This window comes from Oncorhynchus nerka, unplaced genomic scaffold (assembly GCF_034236695.1).
Source record: "Oncorhynchus nerka isolate Pitt River unplaced genomic scaffold, Oner_Uvic_2.0 unplaced_scaffold_1290, whole genome shotgun sequence".
NCBI lineage: Eukaryota > Metazoa > Chordata > Actinopteri > Salmoniformes > Salmonidae > Oncorhynchus > Oncorhynchus nerka.
In genome coordinates this window covers 84,445-104,541 of record NW_027040055.1, presented here as the reverse complement: position 1 = coordinate 104,541, position 20,097 = coordinate 84,445, and the positions used below count along the sequence as shown (strand labels likewise).

The following is a 20,097-nucleotide window of genomic DNA, read 5'->3' as shown; positions in this document are numbered from 1 at the left end:
CACTAACAACCCACTACTATACATTATAACCTAGTCTACTTTACATAATATAACATCTACATATCACTAACAACCCACTACTATACATTATAACCTAGTCTACTTTACATAATATAACATCTACATATCACTAACAACCCACTACTATACATTATAACCTAGTCTACTTTACATAATATAACATCTATATATCACTAACAACCCACTACTATACATTATAACCTAGTCTACTTTACATAATATAACATCTGCATATCACTAACAACCCACTACTATACATTATAACCTAGTCTACTTTACATAATATAACAACATATCACTAACAACCCACTACTATACATTATAACCTAGTCTACTTTACATAATATAACATCTACATATCACTAACAACCCACTACTATACATTATAACCTAGTCTACTTTACATAATATAACATCTACATATCACTAACAACCCACTACTATACATTATAACCTAGTCTACTTTACATAATATAACATCTACATATCACTAACAACCCACTACTATACATTATAACCTAGTCTACTTTACATAATATAACATCTACATATCACTAACAACCCACTACTATACATTATAACCTAGTCTACTTTACATAATATAACATCTACATATCACTAACAACCCACTACTATACATTATAACCTAGTCTACTTTACATAATATAACAACATATCACTAACAACCCACTACTATACATTATAACCTAGTCTACTTTACATAATATAACATCTATATATCACTAACAACCCACTACTATACATTATAACCTAGTCTACTTTACATAATATAACATCTACATATCACTAACAACCCACTACTATACATTATAACCTAGTCTACTTTACATAATATAACATCTACATATCACTAACAACCCACTACTATACATTATAACCTAGTCTACTTTACATAATATAACATCTACATATCACTAACAACCCACTACTATACATTATAACCTAGTCTACTTTACATAATATAACATCTACATATCACTAACAACCCACTACTATACATTATAACCTAGTCTACTTTACATAATATAACATAGACATATCACTAACAACCCACTACTATACATTATAACCTAGTCTACTTTACATAATATAACATAGACATATCACTAACAACCCACTACTATACATTATAACCTAGTCTACTTTACATAATATAACATATCACTAACAACCCACTACTGTACATTATAACCTAGTCTACTTTACATAATATAACATCTATATATCACTAACAACCCACTACTATACATTATAACCTAGTCTACTTTACATAATATAACATCTACATATCACTAACAACCCACTACTATACATTATAACCTAGTCTACTTTACATAATATAACATCTACATATCACTAACAACCCACTACTATACATTATAACCTAGTCTACTTTACATAATATAACATCTACATATCACTAACAACCCACTACTATACATTATAACCTAGTCTACTATACATAATATAACATCTACATATCACTAACAACCCACTACTATACATTATAACCTAGTCTACCTAGTGTACTGTCTAGAACTACCTTAACAAACAGTGACTTATTATTATTATTATTGACAGTTACTATGGAGATGAAATGTCACAACTACATATTCATGTGATGCATTACATCTTATGACTGTTTCTATGTCTGCTTGTAAATGTTTTATAAGAGATAGTTAATAAATGAGAACAATTGACATTCAAAAATTACCGTTAACCACAACCAACATGTTGGATCTCTGTTTAGGGGCCAGTGCTCTAAAATGAGTCTCTCTGGGGAGAGAGAGGAGGGGGGCCCTGTCTCTAAAATGAGACACTCTGAGGAGAGAGAGGAGGGGGGCCCTGCCTCTAAAATGAGACACTCTGAGGAGAGAGAGGAAACTCAAAATGAGACACTTGAGAGAGAGAGGAGGGGGCCCTGCCTCTAAAACGAGTCTCCTGAGGAGAGAGAGGAGGGGGCCCTGCCTCTAAAATGAGTCTCTGGGGAACATGACATCAAACCTAAGAGGTGAGATTACAATTGTGTTTAAAAACTATTGAGTGTTTATTTCCTAAATGCTATTTACACAGTTTTTCACCTTTTAAAAAAATCAGAAATAGTTGTTCTTGGCTACCTTCAATTACTGTTGGATTTGTTATTAGTATATTTTAGATGTGTATGAAAATTATTTGATAAAAAACGCTATATATCCATTGTTTAGCTGAAATGGAATGTTTGTATCCTGTATATTTGACTGTGATATGTGGTTGTCTCACCTTGATATCTTAAGCACTTACTGTAAATCATTCTGATAAGAGCATCTGCTAAATCAGGGGTTCTCAATCTGGGGACTGTGGAGGTACTGCAGGGGTTCTCAATCCGGGGTCTGTGGAGGTACTGCAGGGGTTCTCAATGGGGTCTGTGGAGGTACTGCAGGGGTTCTCAATCCGGGGGTCTGTGGAGGTACTGCAGGGGTTCTCAATCCTGGGGTCTGTGGAGGTACTGCAGGGGTTCTCAATCCGGGGTCTGTGGAGGTACTGCATAATTTTCTAAAATGGTCTGTGGATTACTTTGTTAGGAGTTCTTCAATCCGGGGTCTGTGGAGGTACTGCAGGGGTTCTCAATCCGGGGTCTGTGGAGGTACTGCAGGGGTTCTCAATCCGGGGTCTGTGGAGGTACTGCAGGGGTTCTCAATCTGGGGTCTGTGGAGGTACTGCAGGGGTTCCCAATCTGGGGTCTGTGGAGGTACTGCAGGGGTTCTCAATCTGGGGTCTGTGGAGGTACTGCAGGGGTTCTCAATCTGGGGTCTGTGGAGGTACTGCAGGGTTCTCAATCTGGGGTCTGTGGAGGTACTGCAGGGGTTCTCAACCGGGGTCTGTGGAGGTACTGCAGGGGTTCTCAATCCGGGGTCTGTGGAGGTACTGCAGGGGTTCTCAATCTGGGGTCTGTGGAGGTACTGCAGGGGTTCTCAATCCGGGGTCTGTGGAGGTACTGCAGGGGTTCTCAATCCGGGGTCTGTGGAGGTACTGCAGGGGTTCTCAATCCGGGGTCTGTGGAGGTACTGCAGGGGTTCTCAATCCGGGGTCTGTGGAGGTACTGCAGGGGTTCTCAATCCGGGGTCTGTGGAGGTACTGCAGGGGTTCTCAATCCGGGGTCTGTGGAGGTACTGCAGGGTTCTCAATCCGGGGTCTGTGGAGCTACTGCAGGGGTTCTCAATCCGGGGTCTGTGGAGGTACTGCAGGGGTTCTCAATCCGGGGTCTGTTGAGGTACTGCAGGGGTTCTCAATCCGGGGTCTGTGGAGGTACTGCAGGGGTTCTCAATCCGGGGTCTGGGGAGGTACTGCAGGGGTTCCGCGGCACCCTGACTGTTCGTTGCAATGTCAGACATTTGATAGGATTTTTACATGACACAACCACTTTGCCTTCTCTTAATTATTGACTAATATAATGGAATGCATATTTTAACCAATTGTGATGGTTGTTACCAGCAGAATATTGACAATATAACCGTTACATCAACACTCTCTTCACTTCCGTTTAACAACTCTAAATATCTTTGACATAGTAGGTATCAAGTCCCTTCCAATAATGTTGCCTACAACGTTGCATACAATGTTCATTTTCATTGAACACATATTACACCCTAGACGCCTTCAACTGCCCAATTTATATCCATCCCCAATTTAGGAGTATTTTTTAACAATATGATGTTGCGCTCCAAAGGGAGAACTTGAAATAACATGATGTAGATAATTAAATCATCAAAAGAAAAACGTGTTTAGAAAATAAGGTTCCTTATAGAGCCAAAAAGGCTTCTATCACTTCCTTAAAATATGAAATCAATAAAAGTTATATATATTTTGGGGTTCAGTGAAGAAGAACCTCTAGAGTTCTGATCAACAAAAGGTTCATGTGTTGAGGATGTGAACCCAGCAGCCATCCAGTGGTCAGATCAATTCCACCTGTTTTTTCCAGCGCCCGGCCCGGGATTCGAACCAGCCACCCTTCGGTCACAGCTCCAACTCCAACCTGAGTTAATCTTCAGAAATAAGCATGAGTTAATCTGCCAAAATGAAGACAAAATGCTATGCATACATGGTATCACTTGTTATGCATAATTATCATACATAACTCATCGCCAAAAGCACAAGACATACTGTTGCATGTAGGTCTATATTATTTATGGGTTGATCACATAGAAATATAAAAACATTATTTTTAACTACTGCAATGCAATTACATGTGGCTCAGGAACCACTGACTCACTGCATGATTCTATAGTATTATCAAGACACCTGCTGTTAACTCTTAACACTTAACTACTTAGGACACAGCTGCTGCTTAACTACTTAGGACAGCTCACGAGGTGTCCTAAATATCTACTGACTAGGTGGGTAGGTAATTTAGGCAATGGGTAGGTAACTAGGTCATTTATACCCATAAGTGTAAAATGTCTTTATTCTCAGCACTTATACGACCAATTTTCTACTCAGACACTTTGGCCATATGGACCCAGATCTCAACATATTGTCATAAAAAAACTGAATGTTTGATCTCAAAATGTTGTTATAATTTTGTAAAAATGTTTGTTAAACATAATAATAAAAATGAATATTACTAATGTAACCCACTGTAAAGACTGGGTTTAGGTTATTGTGTTGCACTGCTCATGTCCGCGTTCTGGAACTGTCCGCGTCCCCGTACAGAACTGTCCGCGTCCACGTTCGGTGTGGATATTGTCCGGTTACGCGCAGAGTGGACTGAGGTGATCTTGGGGAATAACGACAGAGTTTGTTTTAGTGTTGAGACACCGAAGTTTATTGTTCAATTTGCTTTTTTCTTTACGGTGAGGGACAGTATGAGTGTAGCCAGATCCTTTTCACTCTCTATCCTCGTTTCATTTTGTGGTTCACCGGATTCATCATCGAGACGAGGGACAGACGAACGACCTGCTAACTAACCAAGCTAGTCGGTACAGCTCGGTAAGCTAGCTAGCTACTCTACCAGCAGCATCCTAGTTATCCTAGCTAGTCGGTACAGCTCGGTAAGCTAGCTAGCTACTATACCAGCAGCATCCTAGTTATCCTAGCTAGTCGGTACAACTCGGTAATCTAGTTTGCTACTCTACCAGCAGCATCCTAGTTATCCTAGCTAGTCGGTACAGCTCGGTAAGATAGCTAGCTACTCTACCAGCAGCATCCTAGTTATCCTAGCTAGTCGTTACAGCTCGGTAAGCTAGCTAGTCGTTACAGCTCGGTAAGCTAGCTAGCTACTCTACCAGCAGCATCCTAGTTATCCTAGCTAGTCGGTACAGCTCGGTAAGATAGCTAGCTACTCTACCAGCAGCATCCTAGTTATCCTAGCTAGTCGTTACAGCTCGGTAAGCTAGCTAGCTACTCTACCAGCAGCATCCTAGTTACCATAGCTACCACTACATCATCACCGGCTCCCCGGTTGTTTCTTTAGTGTTTAAACCCTCTGTGTCCAAGGACCGAACTTTTGAATATTATTTTCAGGACGCCTCAATAGCAGGTATTGAACACCGGGTAAATAATCACTAGTCAGAACTTCAACCTCAGTATACATTCATTATAAAAAATATATTTAATATCTGATATTGTGAGTAAACAACTCGAGAGTGCGTCTTCCAGACCTCCAATAAATTACATCATTCAACCCTCCCGGTTAGTAAATTTACCTCAACATGCCCCCGGAGAAGGCAGAGTAACGACACCAGCCTTTTAGCGGGGCTGACAGACTGACTACAACGCTCGCGTCGCTAAATGAATCTCGTCATTAAAAATGACACACTGCTCGCGCGTGTTAACTAACGTCTAGAAGTCAGTTCTATTTGTGAAACTCTTCTTATGTTTCCCCATCTGAGCTCAGAGTAGATGAGAGATGTAATGTTTGTCTCTGTTGTGTTGAAGCCCAATCAAGCAGGAGAGACCAGCCTCCCCTGTTCCCAGCTGTGTGTCCATGAAGAGTGACTGGTCTATGGGTCCTCCTCTAAACTTTAGAGAGGGAGACTTTTCTACTGAACAAAGGTAAGAAGAACTCATGGGTCCTGGTCAGTGAGTTAAACAACACTGTCTCTAGTAATTTCCCCTCTCCCATTTTCCAAATCCTTTTGGTTGTTTTCATAATCCATAGGCTAATCCTTTTGTCCATTTTCATATTCCTAAAACAATATTAAACAAACACAACATTCCCTCACTGTGTGTGTGTGTGTGTGTGTGTGTGTGTGTGTGTGTGTGTGTGTGTGTGTGTGTGTGTGGTACCTGGTACCCTGCACATTGACTCAGTACTGGTTCTCCTTATAGTCTCATTATTACCTCAACTACCTGGTACCCTGCATATTGACTCAGTACTGGTACTCCTTATAGTCTCATTATTACCTCAACTACCTGGTACCCTGCACATTGACTCAGTACTGGTAATCCTTATAGTCTCATTATTACCTCGGTCTGGTACCATTTGAGAGTACTGGCAAATATATAGCATTTTAGAGGAAAAAAAAACATGATTATTTGTCTCTCTGAAATGAAGACATCAAGTGATTTTAAACAAATACATATCTGTCATTGAACAACCCCATGATTAGATAGTGAACAACCCCATGATTAGATAGTGAACAACCCCATGATTAGATAGTGAACAACCCCATGATTAGATAGTGAACAACCCCATGATTAGATAGTGAACAACCCCATGATTAGATAGTGAACAACCCCATGATTAGATAGTGAACAACCCCATGATTAGATAGTGAAAACAAATGATTAGATAGTGAACAACCCCTGATTAGATAGAGAACAACCCCATGATTAGATAGTGAACAACCCCATGATTAGATAGTGAACAACCCCATGATTAGATAGTGGACAACCCCATGATTAGATAGTGAACAACCCCATGATTAGATAGTGTAACAACCCCATGATTAGATAGTGAACAACCCCATGATTAGATAGTGAACAATATATGATTAGATAGTGAACAACCCCATGATTAGATAGTGAACAACCCCATGATTAGATAGTGGACAACCCCATGATTAGATAGTGAACAACCCCATGATTAGATAGTGGACAACCCCATGATTAGATAGTGAACAACCCCATGATTAGATAGTGAACAACCCCATGATTAGATAGTGAACAACCCCATGATTAGATAGTGAACAACCCCATGATTAGATAGTGAACAACCCCATGATTAGATAGTGAACAACCCCATGATTAGATAGTGAACAACCCCATGATTAGATAGTGACAACCCCATGATTAGATAGTGAACAACCCCATGATTAGATAGTGGACAACCCCATGATTAGATAGTGAACAATCCCATGATTAGATAGTGAACAACCCCATGATTAGATAGTGAACAACCCCATGATTAGATAGTGAACAACCCCATGATTAGATAGTGGACAACCCCATGATTAGATAGTGAACAACCCCCATGATTAGATAGTGGACAACCCCATGATTAGATAGTGAACAATCCCATGATTAGATAGTGAACAACCCCATGATTAGATAGTGAAAACCCATGATTAGATAGTGAACAACCCCATGATTAGATAGTGGACAACCCCATGATTAGATAGTGAACAACCCCATGATTGGATAGTGAACAACCCCATGATTAGATAGTGAACAATCCCATGATTAGATAGTGAACAACCCCATGATTAGATAGTGAACAACCCCATGATTAGATAGTGAACAACCCCATGATTAGCTAGTGAACAACCCCATGATTAGATAGTGAACAACCCCATGATTAGATAGTGAACAACCCCATGATTAGATAGTGAACAACCCCATGATTAGATAGTGAACAACCCCATGATTAGATAGTGAACAACCCCATGATTAGATAGTGAACAACCCCATGATTAGATAGTGAACAACCCCATGATTAGATAGTGAACAACCCCATGATTAGCTAGTGAACAATCCCATGATTAGATAGTGAACAACCCCATACCATGATTAGATAGAGAAAAAACACACCAATCTCTTTCAGAAATGCTTTGAACAATAAAAGCTAATTTACTAACATTTCTGAAAAGTGATATATAGTGTTTTGGAATGAAACTCTTATGTTTCCCCATCTGAGCTCAGAGTAGATGAGAGATGTAATGTTTGTCTCTGTTGTGTTGAAGACCAATCAAGCAGGAGAGACCAGCCTCCCCTGTTCCCAGCTGTGTGTCCATGAAGAGTGACGGGTCTATGGGTCAACCTATGAAGTTTAGAGAGGGAGACTTTATTACTGAACAAAGGTAAGAAGAACTCATGGGTCCTGGTCAATGAGTTAAACAACACCGTCTCTAGTCATTTCTCCTCCCATTTTCCCATTTATTGTTGTTGTTTTCATAATCCATAGGCTAATCCTTTTGTCCATTTTCATAGTCCTAAAACAATATTAAACAAACACAACATTCCCTCCGTGTGTGTGTGTGTGTGTGTGTGTGTGTGTGTGTGTGTGTGTGTGTGTGTGTGTACTCCCTGGATGAGGAGATGTAATCTCATGTTTTGTCCACAGAAACCAACAGGAGAGATCAGAGTCAGAGATTCTCAGTGGTCAGTCTTCCCAGAGTCATCAAACAGACCTGGACTCCATATTCAGTGTATGTGGTCTGTTATGTACAGTTGTTTTTGTTTACCTCAAGTAAAGTTGATCTGTCAATCATTCATTAATGTGTTAATGAGAAAGCATTTATTCTCTTGCTTAACTTATTTACTTTATTTATTTCAGTTGCTTGAAGAGAAAATTATGACATTTGTGAAGAACGAGCTGAAGATGTTCAAGAGGATTCTTAGTCCAGAACTCCCAGAAGGCTTTGAGAGTCAGAAGCAGGATAAGGAAGTGGTGGATGCTGAAGATGAGCAGCAGGAGAGCAGTGCCAGAGAGGGGGCTCTGAAGATCACACTGCACATCCTGAGGAAAATGAACCAGAAGGAGCTTGCTGACACACTGGAGAAATGTAAGATCTGTCTGTCTCATGTTGAATGCTGTTTTATAACATTTAAAAGCTGTAGCTAAAGTACAGCTAAAGTAGCTGTGTAACTCAATGATATTGTAGCAGCCTTAACACAACACCTAGTGACCTCATCAAGTAGCAGCAGGGATGTGTTGTGGTGATTCATTTAGAGAGAGAACATTAATAATACCATCAATAATACCAATAATAATATAATCAGTCACACCAGTCTGTAATGCATTATGAAAACATTTACACATTTATAGAGTTAGTTAAGAGAAGAAATTATTAGAATTTAAAACTTTATAACAGTCCTACAATACTGTAGACATTAAAACAGATGTAATATTAATATCCTCTATGTTATTTCTTCATTCAGATGAGCTTGCTGTGATTTGCCAACGTGAACTCAAATCTAATCTAAAGAAGAAGTTTCAATGTGTATTTGAGGGGATCGCTAAACAAGGAAACCCAACACTTCTCAATAAGATCTACACAGAGCTCTACATCACAGAGGGTGGAACAGGAGAGGTCAATAATGAACATGAGCTGAGACAGATTGAGACAACAACCAGGAAACAAGCAAGACCAGAGACTGCAATCAAATGTAACGACATCTTCAAACCCTTAACTGGACAAGACAAACTTATCAGAACTGTGCTGACAAAGGGAGTTGCTGGCATTGGAAAAACAGTCTCTGTGCAGAAGTTCATTCTGGACTGGGCTGAAGGAAAAGCAAATCAGGATGTCCAACTTGTATTTGCATTTCCTTTCCGGGAGCTGAATTTGATGAAAGGTGGAAATCTCACTTTGATTGAACTTCTCAATCACTTCTCAATGGAAACCAAACAATCAAGAATCTCCAACTACGACAAGTACAAAGTTCTGTTCATCTTTGATGGTCTGGATGAGTGCCGACTGCCCCTAGACTTCCAGAAGAACAAGATCTGTTGGGACGTCACAGAGTCAACCTCAGTGGATGTTCTGCTGACAAAATCTCATCAAGGGAAATCTGCTTCCCTCTGCTCTCCTCTGGATAACCACCCGACCTGCAGCAGCCAATAAGATCCCTTCAGGGTGTGTTGACCAGGTGACAGAGGTACGAGGGTTCAATGACCCACAGAAGGAGGAGTACTTCAGGAAGAGATTCAGTGATGAGGACCTGGCCAGCAGCATCATCTCACACATAAAGACATCAAGGAGCCTACACATCATGTGCCACATTCCAGTCTTCTGTTGGATTTCTGCAACAGTCCTTGAACACATGCTGAAACATAAGAGAGAAGAGATGCCCAAGACTCTGACTGAGATGTACACACACCTTGTGGTGTTTCATACCAAACATAAGAATGAAAAGTATCTTGGGAAAGAAGAGACAGGTTCACACTGCAATAAAGAGAGCATTCTGTCACTGGGAAAACTGGCTTTTCAACAGCTTGTGAAGGGCAATCTGATTTTCTATGAAGAAGACCTGAAAGAGAATGGCATTGATGTCAATGAAGCCTCAGTGTACTCAGGATTGTGCACACAGCTCTTTAAAGAGGAACATGGGCTGTACCAGGACAAGGTGTACTGCTTTGTGCATCTGAGCATTCAGGAGTTTCTGGCTGCTGTATATGTGTTCCTCTCATTCATCAACGACAATGAGAATCTAATGGCCGAACCTCAATCAAAGTCCATTATTCCTGTGAGGATCAGACACAAGCGTAGAGTTACTGTCTACAAGAGTGCTGTGGATAAAGCCTTACAAAGTGAGACAGGAAACCTGGACCTGTTCCTCCGCTTCCTTCTGGGCCTCTCACTGGAGTCCAATCAGAAACACTTACGAGGTATACTGACAAAGACAAGAAGCAGCTCACAAAGCCATGAAGAAACAATCAAGTACATCAAGAAGAAGATCAGGAAGAATCCCTCTCCAGAGAGGAGCATCAATCTGTTCCACTGTCTGAATGAACTGAATGACCATTCTCTAGTGGAGGATATCCAAAGATACCTGAGCTCAGGAAGTCTCTCAAAACCCAACCTGTCACCTGCACAGTGGTCAGCTCTGGTCTTTGTGTTGCTGACTTCAGAAAAGGAGCTGGATGTGTTTGACCTGAAGAAATACTCCAGATCAGAGGAAGGTCTTCTGAGGCTGCTGCCAGTGGTCAAAGCCTCCAGAGCTGTTCTGTGAGTAAATAAAATGACATATAAGAACTAATCATCAGGAAGAAATATTCAGTTTAGAGAATAAAAAATAATAAAATGTATATGTAATATATATATATATATGTAATGTATAATTTTATGTTGAATCAGTGCATTTGTGTTCACGTTGGTATAACATTATGACCATACAATTCTAGGAGACGGAAGATATTGGTTGAGAGAATAAACCAAATGCATCTGCCTTCTACACTTCCAAAATAACAGTGTGTTTGTGAAGTCATGATGATCTCTTTGTCAGGCTGTCAGGCTGTCTAGTCACAGAGGAAGGCTGTGCTTCTCTGGTCTCAGCTCTGGAGTCAAACCCCTCACACCTGAGAGAGCTGGATCTCAGTAACAATGACCTGAAGGATTCAGGAGTGAAGCTGCTCTCTGCTGGACTGGGGAATCCCCACTGTAAACTGGAGACTCTGAGGTCAGTATTCCTGTAGTTGGTCAACAAGTGATAACTGTTCACCAGATCCACATGTGTTTACCAGACACACATAGTCCACACCACATGTGTTTGGACAGTGAAGCTTACAGTTTTACATTTGGTGCTTCATATTAGGTGACAGAACAGAATGTCACATTTTATTAAAAGGTATTCATACATATATATTTTACAGTTTTTAAATGAAAGCACTTTTATGTATCTAGTTCTCTCATTTGAAAAAGTCATCATGTATTGGATAAATTCATTTATTCATAAGTTTAGTATTTGGTCCCATATTCCATGGCTGCAGTGATTACATCAAGCTTGAGATTCTATAAACTTGTTGAATGCATTTGCAGTTTGTCTTGGTTGTGTTTGGGATGTTTTTCCTAATAGAAACTGAATGGTGAATAATGTCCTATCATTTTGGAGTCACTTCACTTGTATTGTCAGTAAGAATAGAAGATGTTTCTGAACACTTCTACATTCATATGGATGCTACCATGATTATGGATAATCATGAATTAATCGAGAATGAGGATGAACGATGATGAATGAGAAAGTTACAGAGGCACAAAGATCAGACCCCCTCGGTTATTGGTAATGGTGAGAGGTTAGCATGTTTTGTTGTAGTCTCTGTTATTGGTAATTGTGAGAGGTTAGCATGTTTTGTTGTAGTCTCTGTTATTGGTAATTGTGAGAGGTTAGCATGTTTTGTTATAGTCTCTGTTATTGGTAATGGTGAGAGGTTAGCATGTTTTGTTGTAGCCTCTGTTATTGGTAATGGTGAGAGGTTAGCATGTTTTGTTGTAGCCTCTGTTATTGGTAATGGTGAGAGGTTAGCATGTTTTGTTGTAGTCTCTGTTATTGGTAATGGTGAGAGGTTAGCATGTTTTGTTGTAGCCTCTGTTATTGGTAATGGTGAGAGGTTAACATGTTTTGTTGTAGCCTCTGTTATTGGTAATGGTGAGAGGTTAGCATGTTTTGTTGTAGCCTCTGAGAGGTTATGTTTTGTTGTAGCCTCTGTTATTGGTAATGGTGAGAGGTTAGCATGTTTTGTTGTAGCCTCTGTTATTGGTAATGGTGAGAGGTTAGCATGTTTTGTTGTAGCCTCTGTTACTGGTATTTTTTTATTTTATTTTTTTTATTTTTTATTTCACCTTTATTTAACCAGGTAGGCTAGTTGAGAACAAGTTCTCATTTGCAACTGCGACCTGGCCAAGATAAAGCATAGCAGTGTGAACAGACAACACAGAGTTACACATGGAGTAAGCAATTAACAAGTCAATAACACAGTAGAAAAAAAATGGGCAGTCTATATACAATGTGTGCAAAAGGCATGAGGAGGTAGGCGAATAATACAATTTTGCAGATTAACACTGGGGTGATAAATGATCAGATGGTCATGTACAGGTAGAGATATTGGTGTGCAAAAGAGCAGAAAAGTAAATAAAAAAACAAAAAAAACAGTATAAAAACAGTATGGGGATGAGGTAGGTGAAAATGGGTGGGCTATTTACCAATAGACTATGTACAGCTGCAGCGATCGGTTAGCTGCTCGGATAGCTGATGTTTGAAGTTGGTGAGGGAGATAAAAGTCTCCAACTTCAGCGATTTTTGCAGTTCATTCCAGTCACAGGCAGCAGAGTACTGGAACGAAAGGCGGCCAAATGAGGTGTTGGCTTTAGGGATGATCAGTGAGATACATCTGCTGGAGCGTGTGCTACGGATGGGTGTTGCCATCGTGACCAGTGAACTGAGATAAGGCGGAGCTTTTACCTAGCATGGACTTGTAGATGACCTGGAGCCAGTGGGTCTGGCGACGAATATGTAGTGAGGGCCAGCCGACTAGAGCATACAAGTCGCAGTGGTGGGTGGTATAAGGTGCTTTGGTGACAAAACGGATGGCACTATGATAGACTGCATCCAGTTTGCTGAGTAGAGTGTTGGAAGCCATTTTGTAGATGACATCGCCGAAATCGAGGATCGGTAGGATAGTCAGTTTTACTAGGGTAAGCTTGGCGGCGTGAGTGAAGGAGGCTTTGTTGGGGAATAGAAAGCCGACTCTTGATTTGATTTTCGATTGGAGATGTTTGATGTGAGTCTGGAAGGAGAGTTTGCAGTCTAGCCAGACACCTAGGTACTTATAGATGTCCACATATTCAAGGTCGGAACCATCCAGGGTGGTGATGCTAGTCGGGCATGCGGGTGCAGGCAGCGATCGGTTGAAAAGCATGCATTTGGTTTTACTCGCGTTTAAGAGCAGTTGGAGGCCACGGAAGGAGTGCTGTATGGCATTGAAGCTCGTTTGGAGGTTAGATAGCACAGTGTCCAATGACGGGCCGAAAGTATATAGAATGGTGTCGTCTGCGTAGAGGTGGATCAGGGAATCGCCCGCAGCAAGAGCAACATCATTGATATATACAGAGAAAAGAGTCGGCCCGAGAATTGAACCCTGTGGCACCCCCATAGAGACTGCCAGAGGACCGGACAGCATGCCCTCCGATTTGACACACTGAACTCTGTCTGCAAAGTAATTGGTGAACCAGGCAAGGCAGTCATCCGAGAAACCGAGGCTATTGAGTCTGCCGATAAGAATATGGTGATTGACAGAGTCGAAAGCCTTGGCGAGGTCGATGAAGACGGCTGCACAGTACTGTCTTTTATCGATGGCGGTTATGATATCGTTTAGTACCTTCAGCGTGGCTGAGGTGCACCGTGACCGGCTCGGAAACCAGATTGCACAGCGGAGAAGGTACGGTGGGATTCGAGATGGTCAGTGACCTGTTTGTTGACTTGGCTTTCGAAGACCTTAGATAGGCAGGGCAGGATGGATATAGGTCTATAGCAGTTTGGGTCCAGGGTGTCTCCCCTTGAAGAGGGGGATGACTGCGGCAGCTTTCAATCCTTGGGGATCTCAGACGATATGAAAGAGAGGTTGAACAGGCTGGTAATAGGGGTTGCGACAATGGCGGCAGATAGTTTCAGAAATAGAGGGTCCAGATTGTCAAGCCCAGCTGATTTGTACGGGTCTAGGTTTTGCAGCTCTTTCAGAACATCTGCTATCTGGATTTGGGTAAAGGAGAACCTGAGAGGCTTGGGCGAGGAGCTGCGGGGGCGGAGCTGTTGGCGAGGTTGGAGTAGCCAGGTGGAAGGCATGGCCAGCCGTTGAGAAGTGCTTATTGAAGCTTTCGATAATCGTGGATTTATCGGTGGAGACCGTGTTACCTAGCCTCAGTGCAGTGGGCAGCTGGGGAGGTACTCTTGTTCTCCATGGACTTCACAGTGTCCCAGAACTTTTTGGAGTTGGAGCTACAGGATGCAAACTTCTGCCTGAAGAAGCTGGCCTTAGCTTTCCTGACTGACTGCGTGTATTGGTTCCTGACTTCCTGAACAGTTGCATATCACGGGGGGCTATTCGATGCTATTGCAGTCCGCCACAGGATGTTTTTGTGCTGGTCGAGGGCAGTCAGGTCTGGAGTGAACCAAGGGCTGTATCTGTTCTTGGTTCTGCATTTTTTGAACGGAGCATGCTTATCTAAAATGGTGAGGAAGTTACTTTTAAAGAATGACCAGGCATCCTCAACTGACGGGATGAGGTCAATGTCCTTCCAGGATACCCGGGCCAGGTCGATTAGAAAGGCCTGCTCACAGAAGTGTTTTAGGGAGCGTTTGACAGTGATGAGGGGTGGTCGTTTGACTGCGGCTCCGTGGCGGATACAGGCAATGAGGCAGTGATCGCTGAGATCCTGGTTGAAGACAGCGGAGGTGTATTTCGAGGGCCAGTTGGTCAGGATGACGTCTATGAGGGTGCCCTTGTTTACAGAGTTAGGGTTGTACCTGGTGGGTTCCTTGATGATTTGAGTGAGATTGAGGGCATCTAGCTTACATTGTAGGACTGCCGGGGTGTTAAGCATATCCCAGTTTAGGTCACCTAACAGAACAAACTCTGAAGCTAGATGGGGCGATCAATTCACAAATGGTGTCCAGGGCACAGCTGGGAGCTGAGGGTGGCCGGTAGCAGGCGGCAACAGTGAGAGACTTATTTCTGGAGAGGGTAATTTTCGAAATTAGTAGTTCGAACTGTTTGGGTATGGACCTGGAAAGTATGACATTACTTTGCAGGCTATCTCTGCAGTAGACTGCAACTCCGCCCCCTTTGGTAGTTCTATCTTGACGGAAGATGTTATAGTTGGGTATGGAAATCTCTGAATTTTTGGTGGCCTTCCTGAGCCAGGATTCAGACACGGCAAGGACATCAGGGTTAGCAGAGTGTGCTAAAGCAGTGAGTAAAACAAGCTTAGGGAGGAGGCTTCTGATGTTGACATGCATAAAACCAAGGCTTTTTCGATCACAGAAGTCAACAAATGAGGGTACCTGGGGACATGCAGGGCCTGGGTTTACCTCCACATCACCCGCGGAACAGAGAAGGAGTAGTATGAGGGTGCGGCTAAAGGCTATCAAAACTGGTCGCCTAGAGCGTTGGGGGCAGAGGATAAGAGGAGCAGGTTTCTGGGCATGGTAGAATATATTCAGGGCATAATGCACAGACAGGGGTATGGTGGGGTGCGGGTACAGCGGAGGTAAGCCCAGGCACTGGGTGATGATGAGACAGGTTGTATCTCTGGACATGCTGGTTGTAATGGGTGAGGTCACCGCATGTGTGGGAGGTGGGACAAAGGAGGTAACAGGGGTATGCAGAGTGGGTCTAGGGGCTCCATTGTGAACTAAAACAATTATAACTAACCTGAACAACAGTATACAAGGCATATTGACATCTGAGAGAGACATACAGCGAGGCATACAGTAATCACAGGTGTTGAATTTGGAAAGCTAGCTAAAAACAGTAGGGGAGGCTAATCGCTAGCACAACAAACAGCAGGTAAAATGGCGTTGACTAGGCAACGGGGCCGACAGGTAAGACAAACAAGCAGAAAGGAGTACCGTGATTAATGGACAGTCCAGCGTGCGTCAGCTATGTAGCCAAGAGATCAGTGTCCAGGGGGCAGCGGTGGATGGGCAGGGGGGCTGGCGAGTGTTATCCAGGTTTTTTTTTTTTTTTTTAAAAAACAATTTTTTTTTAAACTAACAATGACTAACTAGCTTGTAGCTAGTTAGCTGGTTAGCGTCTGGAGGTTCTTGAGTGTGTCATAAAAATAAAAATAAGAGTAAAAGTAATAGCGATTCCGTATCACATTGGGTGAGGCAGGTTTCCGGAAGGTATAAACAAATTAAAAATCAAAAAGAGATAGAAAGTAAATGGGGTCAGAGAGTGATTGGGACGCGGTGGTACAGACGGTTAGCAGGCCTGTGCTAACAAGCTAACAGTTCGTAGGCCCGAGCTAGACAAGGTAGCAGTTAGCGGACCGGAGCTTGACAAGCTAGCCGTTAGCAGGCCGAATTAGCAAGCAGGGAGATAGCGAGGGCTAGAGAGTTAACCTTTGGGGGACGTCGCGATGGGGTGAGTCTGTTTATTTATTCCTCTTCATGCGGTGAGCTGGAGATACAGCGATTCAGAAAGCTCAAGGGCCTTGGCCAGCAGATGAATCTTTGGCGATGTCGCAGCGGAAAAGCCTGTTGAAACCCCTCGGACGATTATGTCGGCGGACCAGTCGTGATGGATCGGCGGGGCTCCGTGTCGGCAGTAGAGGGTCAGTAGAGGGTCCAGGCCAATTGGCAAATTAGGTATTTTTGGACCTCTTCGGGTAGTCGGGAGATGGGCTTAGCTCGAGGCTAGCTCCAGGCTAACTGGTGCTTGCTCTGGGACAGAGACGTTAGCCAGGAGTAGCCACCGGATTGCAGCTAGCTATTTACGATGATCCGGTATAAAGCTTCAGAGCTTGCGGTAGGAATCCGGAGATGTGGTAGAGAAAAAGCAGTCTGATATGCTTTGGGTAGATGTCGCGCTGGTGTCCTAGTTAGCGTTGAAGACCGCTAGCAGTGGCTAGCTAGTAGCTAGTTAGCGGCTAGCTTCTGATGAGGGTTCCGATTCTAAAGCATAGAAAAAGCAGATCCGTACCACATTGGGTGATGCGGGTTGCAGGAGAGTATATTCAGCCTGTGGTTGGGAAGTGAGATTAAAATATGTACGAAATATATACAGAAAAAAAGAGGAAAAAAACTATATTTACACTATACAGGACGGGACAAGACAAAACACACGTCCGACTGCTACGCCATCTTGGATCAGTGATCCAGTGAGAGGTTAGCATGTTTTGTTGTAGCCTCTGTTATTGGTAATGGTGAGAGGTTAGCATGTTTTGTTGTAGTCTCTGTTATTGGTAATGGTGAGAGGTTAGCATGTTTTGTTGTAGTCTCTGTTATTGGTAATGGTGAGAGGTTAGCATGTTTTGTTGTAGCCTCTGTTATTGGTAATGGTGAGAGGTTAGCATGTTTTGTTGTAGCCTCTGTTATTGGTAATGGTGAGAGGTTAGCATGTTTTGTTGTATCCTCTGTTATTGGTAATGGTGAGAGGTTAGCATGTTTTGTTGTAGCCTCTGTTATTGGTAATGGTGAGAGGTTAGCATGTTTTGTTGTAGTCTGTTATTGGTAATGGTGAGAGGTTAGTATGTTTTGTTGTAGTCTCTGTTATTGGTAATGGTGAGAGGTTAGCATGTTTTGTTGTAGCCTCTGTTATTGGTAATGGTGAGAGGTTAGCATGTTTTGTTGTAGCCTCTAACTTTCTCACTCATTATTATTCTTGATTCATTCATGATTTGTATTAATCATCAGGATTACTTTAGTTGTGTTTAGAAACATGTTCTACTCACTTAGGAAGTTTTTCTCATTATCCACAAACAGATATGTTTTAAAATACCCTCAAAATAAAGGTGACATTATATACTGTGTCGTGTCTTTACTATAATTAAATTGAAGACATAGTTTTTATCAAAGACTCTCTGTAATTGTTATTACGTGATCAACTGATTAATCATGGAACTGTAATTTAACTAGGAAGTCGGGGAAAAATATTCAGATTACAAAGTTATCATTTCCTAAAATAACTTTTCAGATATTTTATCTGATCAATTAGTCTTCGAATTAATGAATTATTTACTTTACCTCACGTTAGTCTCATTCCAAACGTCATAAATTGTTGGTTATCTGCACGAACCCAGTCTTCACTACATCAATTGTCTTAAATCATGTATTTATTACTCACTAATTCACAGAAATGCATAAACAAACAAACAAACAAGGTAAATGTGGTTACAAGAAATGATAGGAGAATGTGCCCCTAGTGGGCTAAACCGGCATGGCGGCTTGTTCGACTAAAGGGGAAGTCTAAGAAATCACTACAGAGTTCATAATTATAACAATTGAAATGCTATTCCTTTACACATGAACCCTCACTCATTCGGGAACAATTGCAATCAATATATATATTTACGCTCAGTGTGTCGTCTTGATCGCTGGTGAAAAGTTTGTTTCTTTTGTAGAATTGTCCGTCTCACTCCCTCTCTCTCTCTCTCTCTCTCTCTCTCTCTCTCTCTCTCTCTCTCTCGGTTGTGGTTAGAATGGATTGTCCAGAGTAACATTCATTTCGTTATAGAATGGATGTTTCGGCGGTTGTCTTTCTTTGCGTTAAATAATGCCGAATTCCTAGCTGCAGACTAGTAATTAATATCAAAGACTTGTTCTTATTCTGTCGGTATCGATAGTCTAAGAGTTTAACCACGTGGTATGGTTAAAAGATTCAGCAAAGGTCTACAACCTAATGGAGAAAAACATGGTCTGGTGATAGTTTCTCAAAGTTGGGGTTTATTCGAAATTGCAGAAAAGGGGCGGTCCAGGATGCCTGACCCTAACTGGGATTTATTTCAAATCAAAAGGGAATTGTATTTTTCTTTTCTTTCTTTCTTCATTAAACAGTCCAACATCATATTACACAATTTTACAAACAGTATCATACTCACTCATTCATCTTATACAACGATTAGATGTAAACCTCATATCTGAGGCTATTATATAAACAGCGTTATGGTAATGTGGCCACACCGTCTCCCATGAGCTTCCCCAAGTTGTTCCAAAGTGACCAGTTCCTGGATTCTTCACCTTTTACACTTTCTCCGGAACATTGATGGGCTGGGTGATATCAGTGTGTGTGTGTGTGTGTGTTTGTCCAGCGTGTGTGTGTGTGTGTTTTTGTCCAGTGTGTGTGTGTGTGTGTGTGTCTCCGGAACATGAAATTTGTTCGTACCTCAAGTTCTGTGAGGTGGAAGGATTTCCTTTGTCTCCATGAAAAACTACTCTCTATTTCTATGTGTCCATGAGGTCTTCTCAGGAATGTATGACTGGTTGTAGAAGCAGAGAGCGGGGGATGGTGCTCGCTGTACTCAAAGAGGGCAACGTCCTGACACTACCCAGACTATTTGCATTGTCCTCCCCTCTTTACACCACTGCTACTCTCTGTTATCATCATGAGCAGGGTCTTCTCAGGAATTTACGACCTCTCTC

General features: G+C 41.9%; 1 protein-coding gene across 4 annotated transcripts in view; it reads left to right on the top strand.

The window, feature by feature from the left end:
• The first annotated feature begins 5,323 nt into the window (after positions 1 to 5,323).
• LOC135568974 (NACHT, LRR and PYD domains-containing protein 3-like) overlaps positions 5,324 to 20,097 on the top strand; it is a 21,276-nt gene continuing 6,502 nt past the window's right edge. Inside the window, exons 1-4 of one of the 4 annotated variants that reach the window (XM_065015751.1) lie at positions 5,324 to 6,072; positions 8,582 to 8,666; positions 10,144 to 11,189; positions 11,467 to 11,640. In XM_065015751.1, the coding sequence (XP_064871823.1) occupies positions 6,005 to 6,072; positions 8,582 to 8,666; positions 10,144 to 11,189; positions 11,467 to 11,640 (1,373 nt within the window). In that variant the 5' untranslated portion in view covers positions 5,324 to 6,004. Of the gene's footprint in view, positions 6,073 to 7,995; positions 8,319 to 8,436; positions 8,667 to 8,794; positions 9,024 to 9,399; positions 11,190 to 11,466; positions 11,641 to 20,097 lie in introns of those variants that run through there. The other 3 variants (XM_065015754.1, XM_065015752.1, XM_065015753.1) reach the window with 3 other exon arrangements.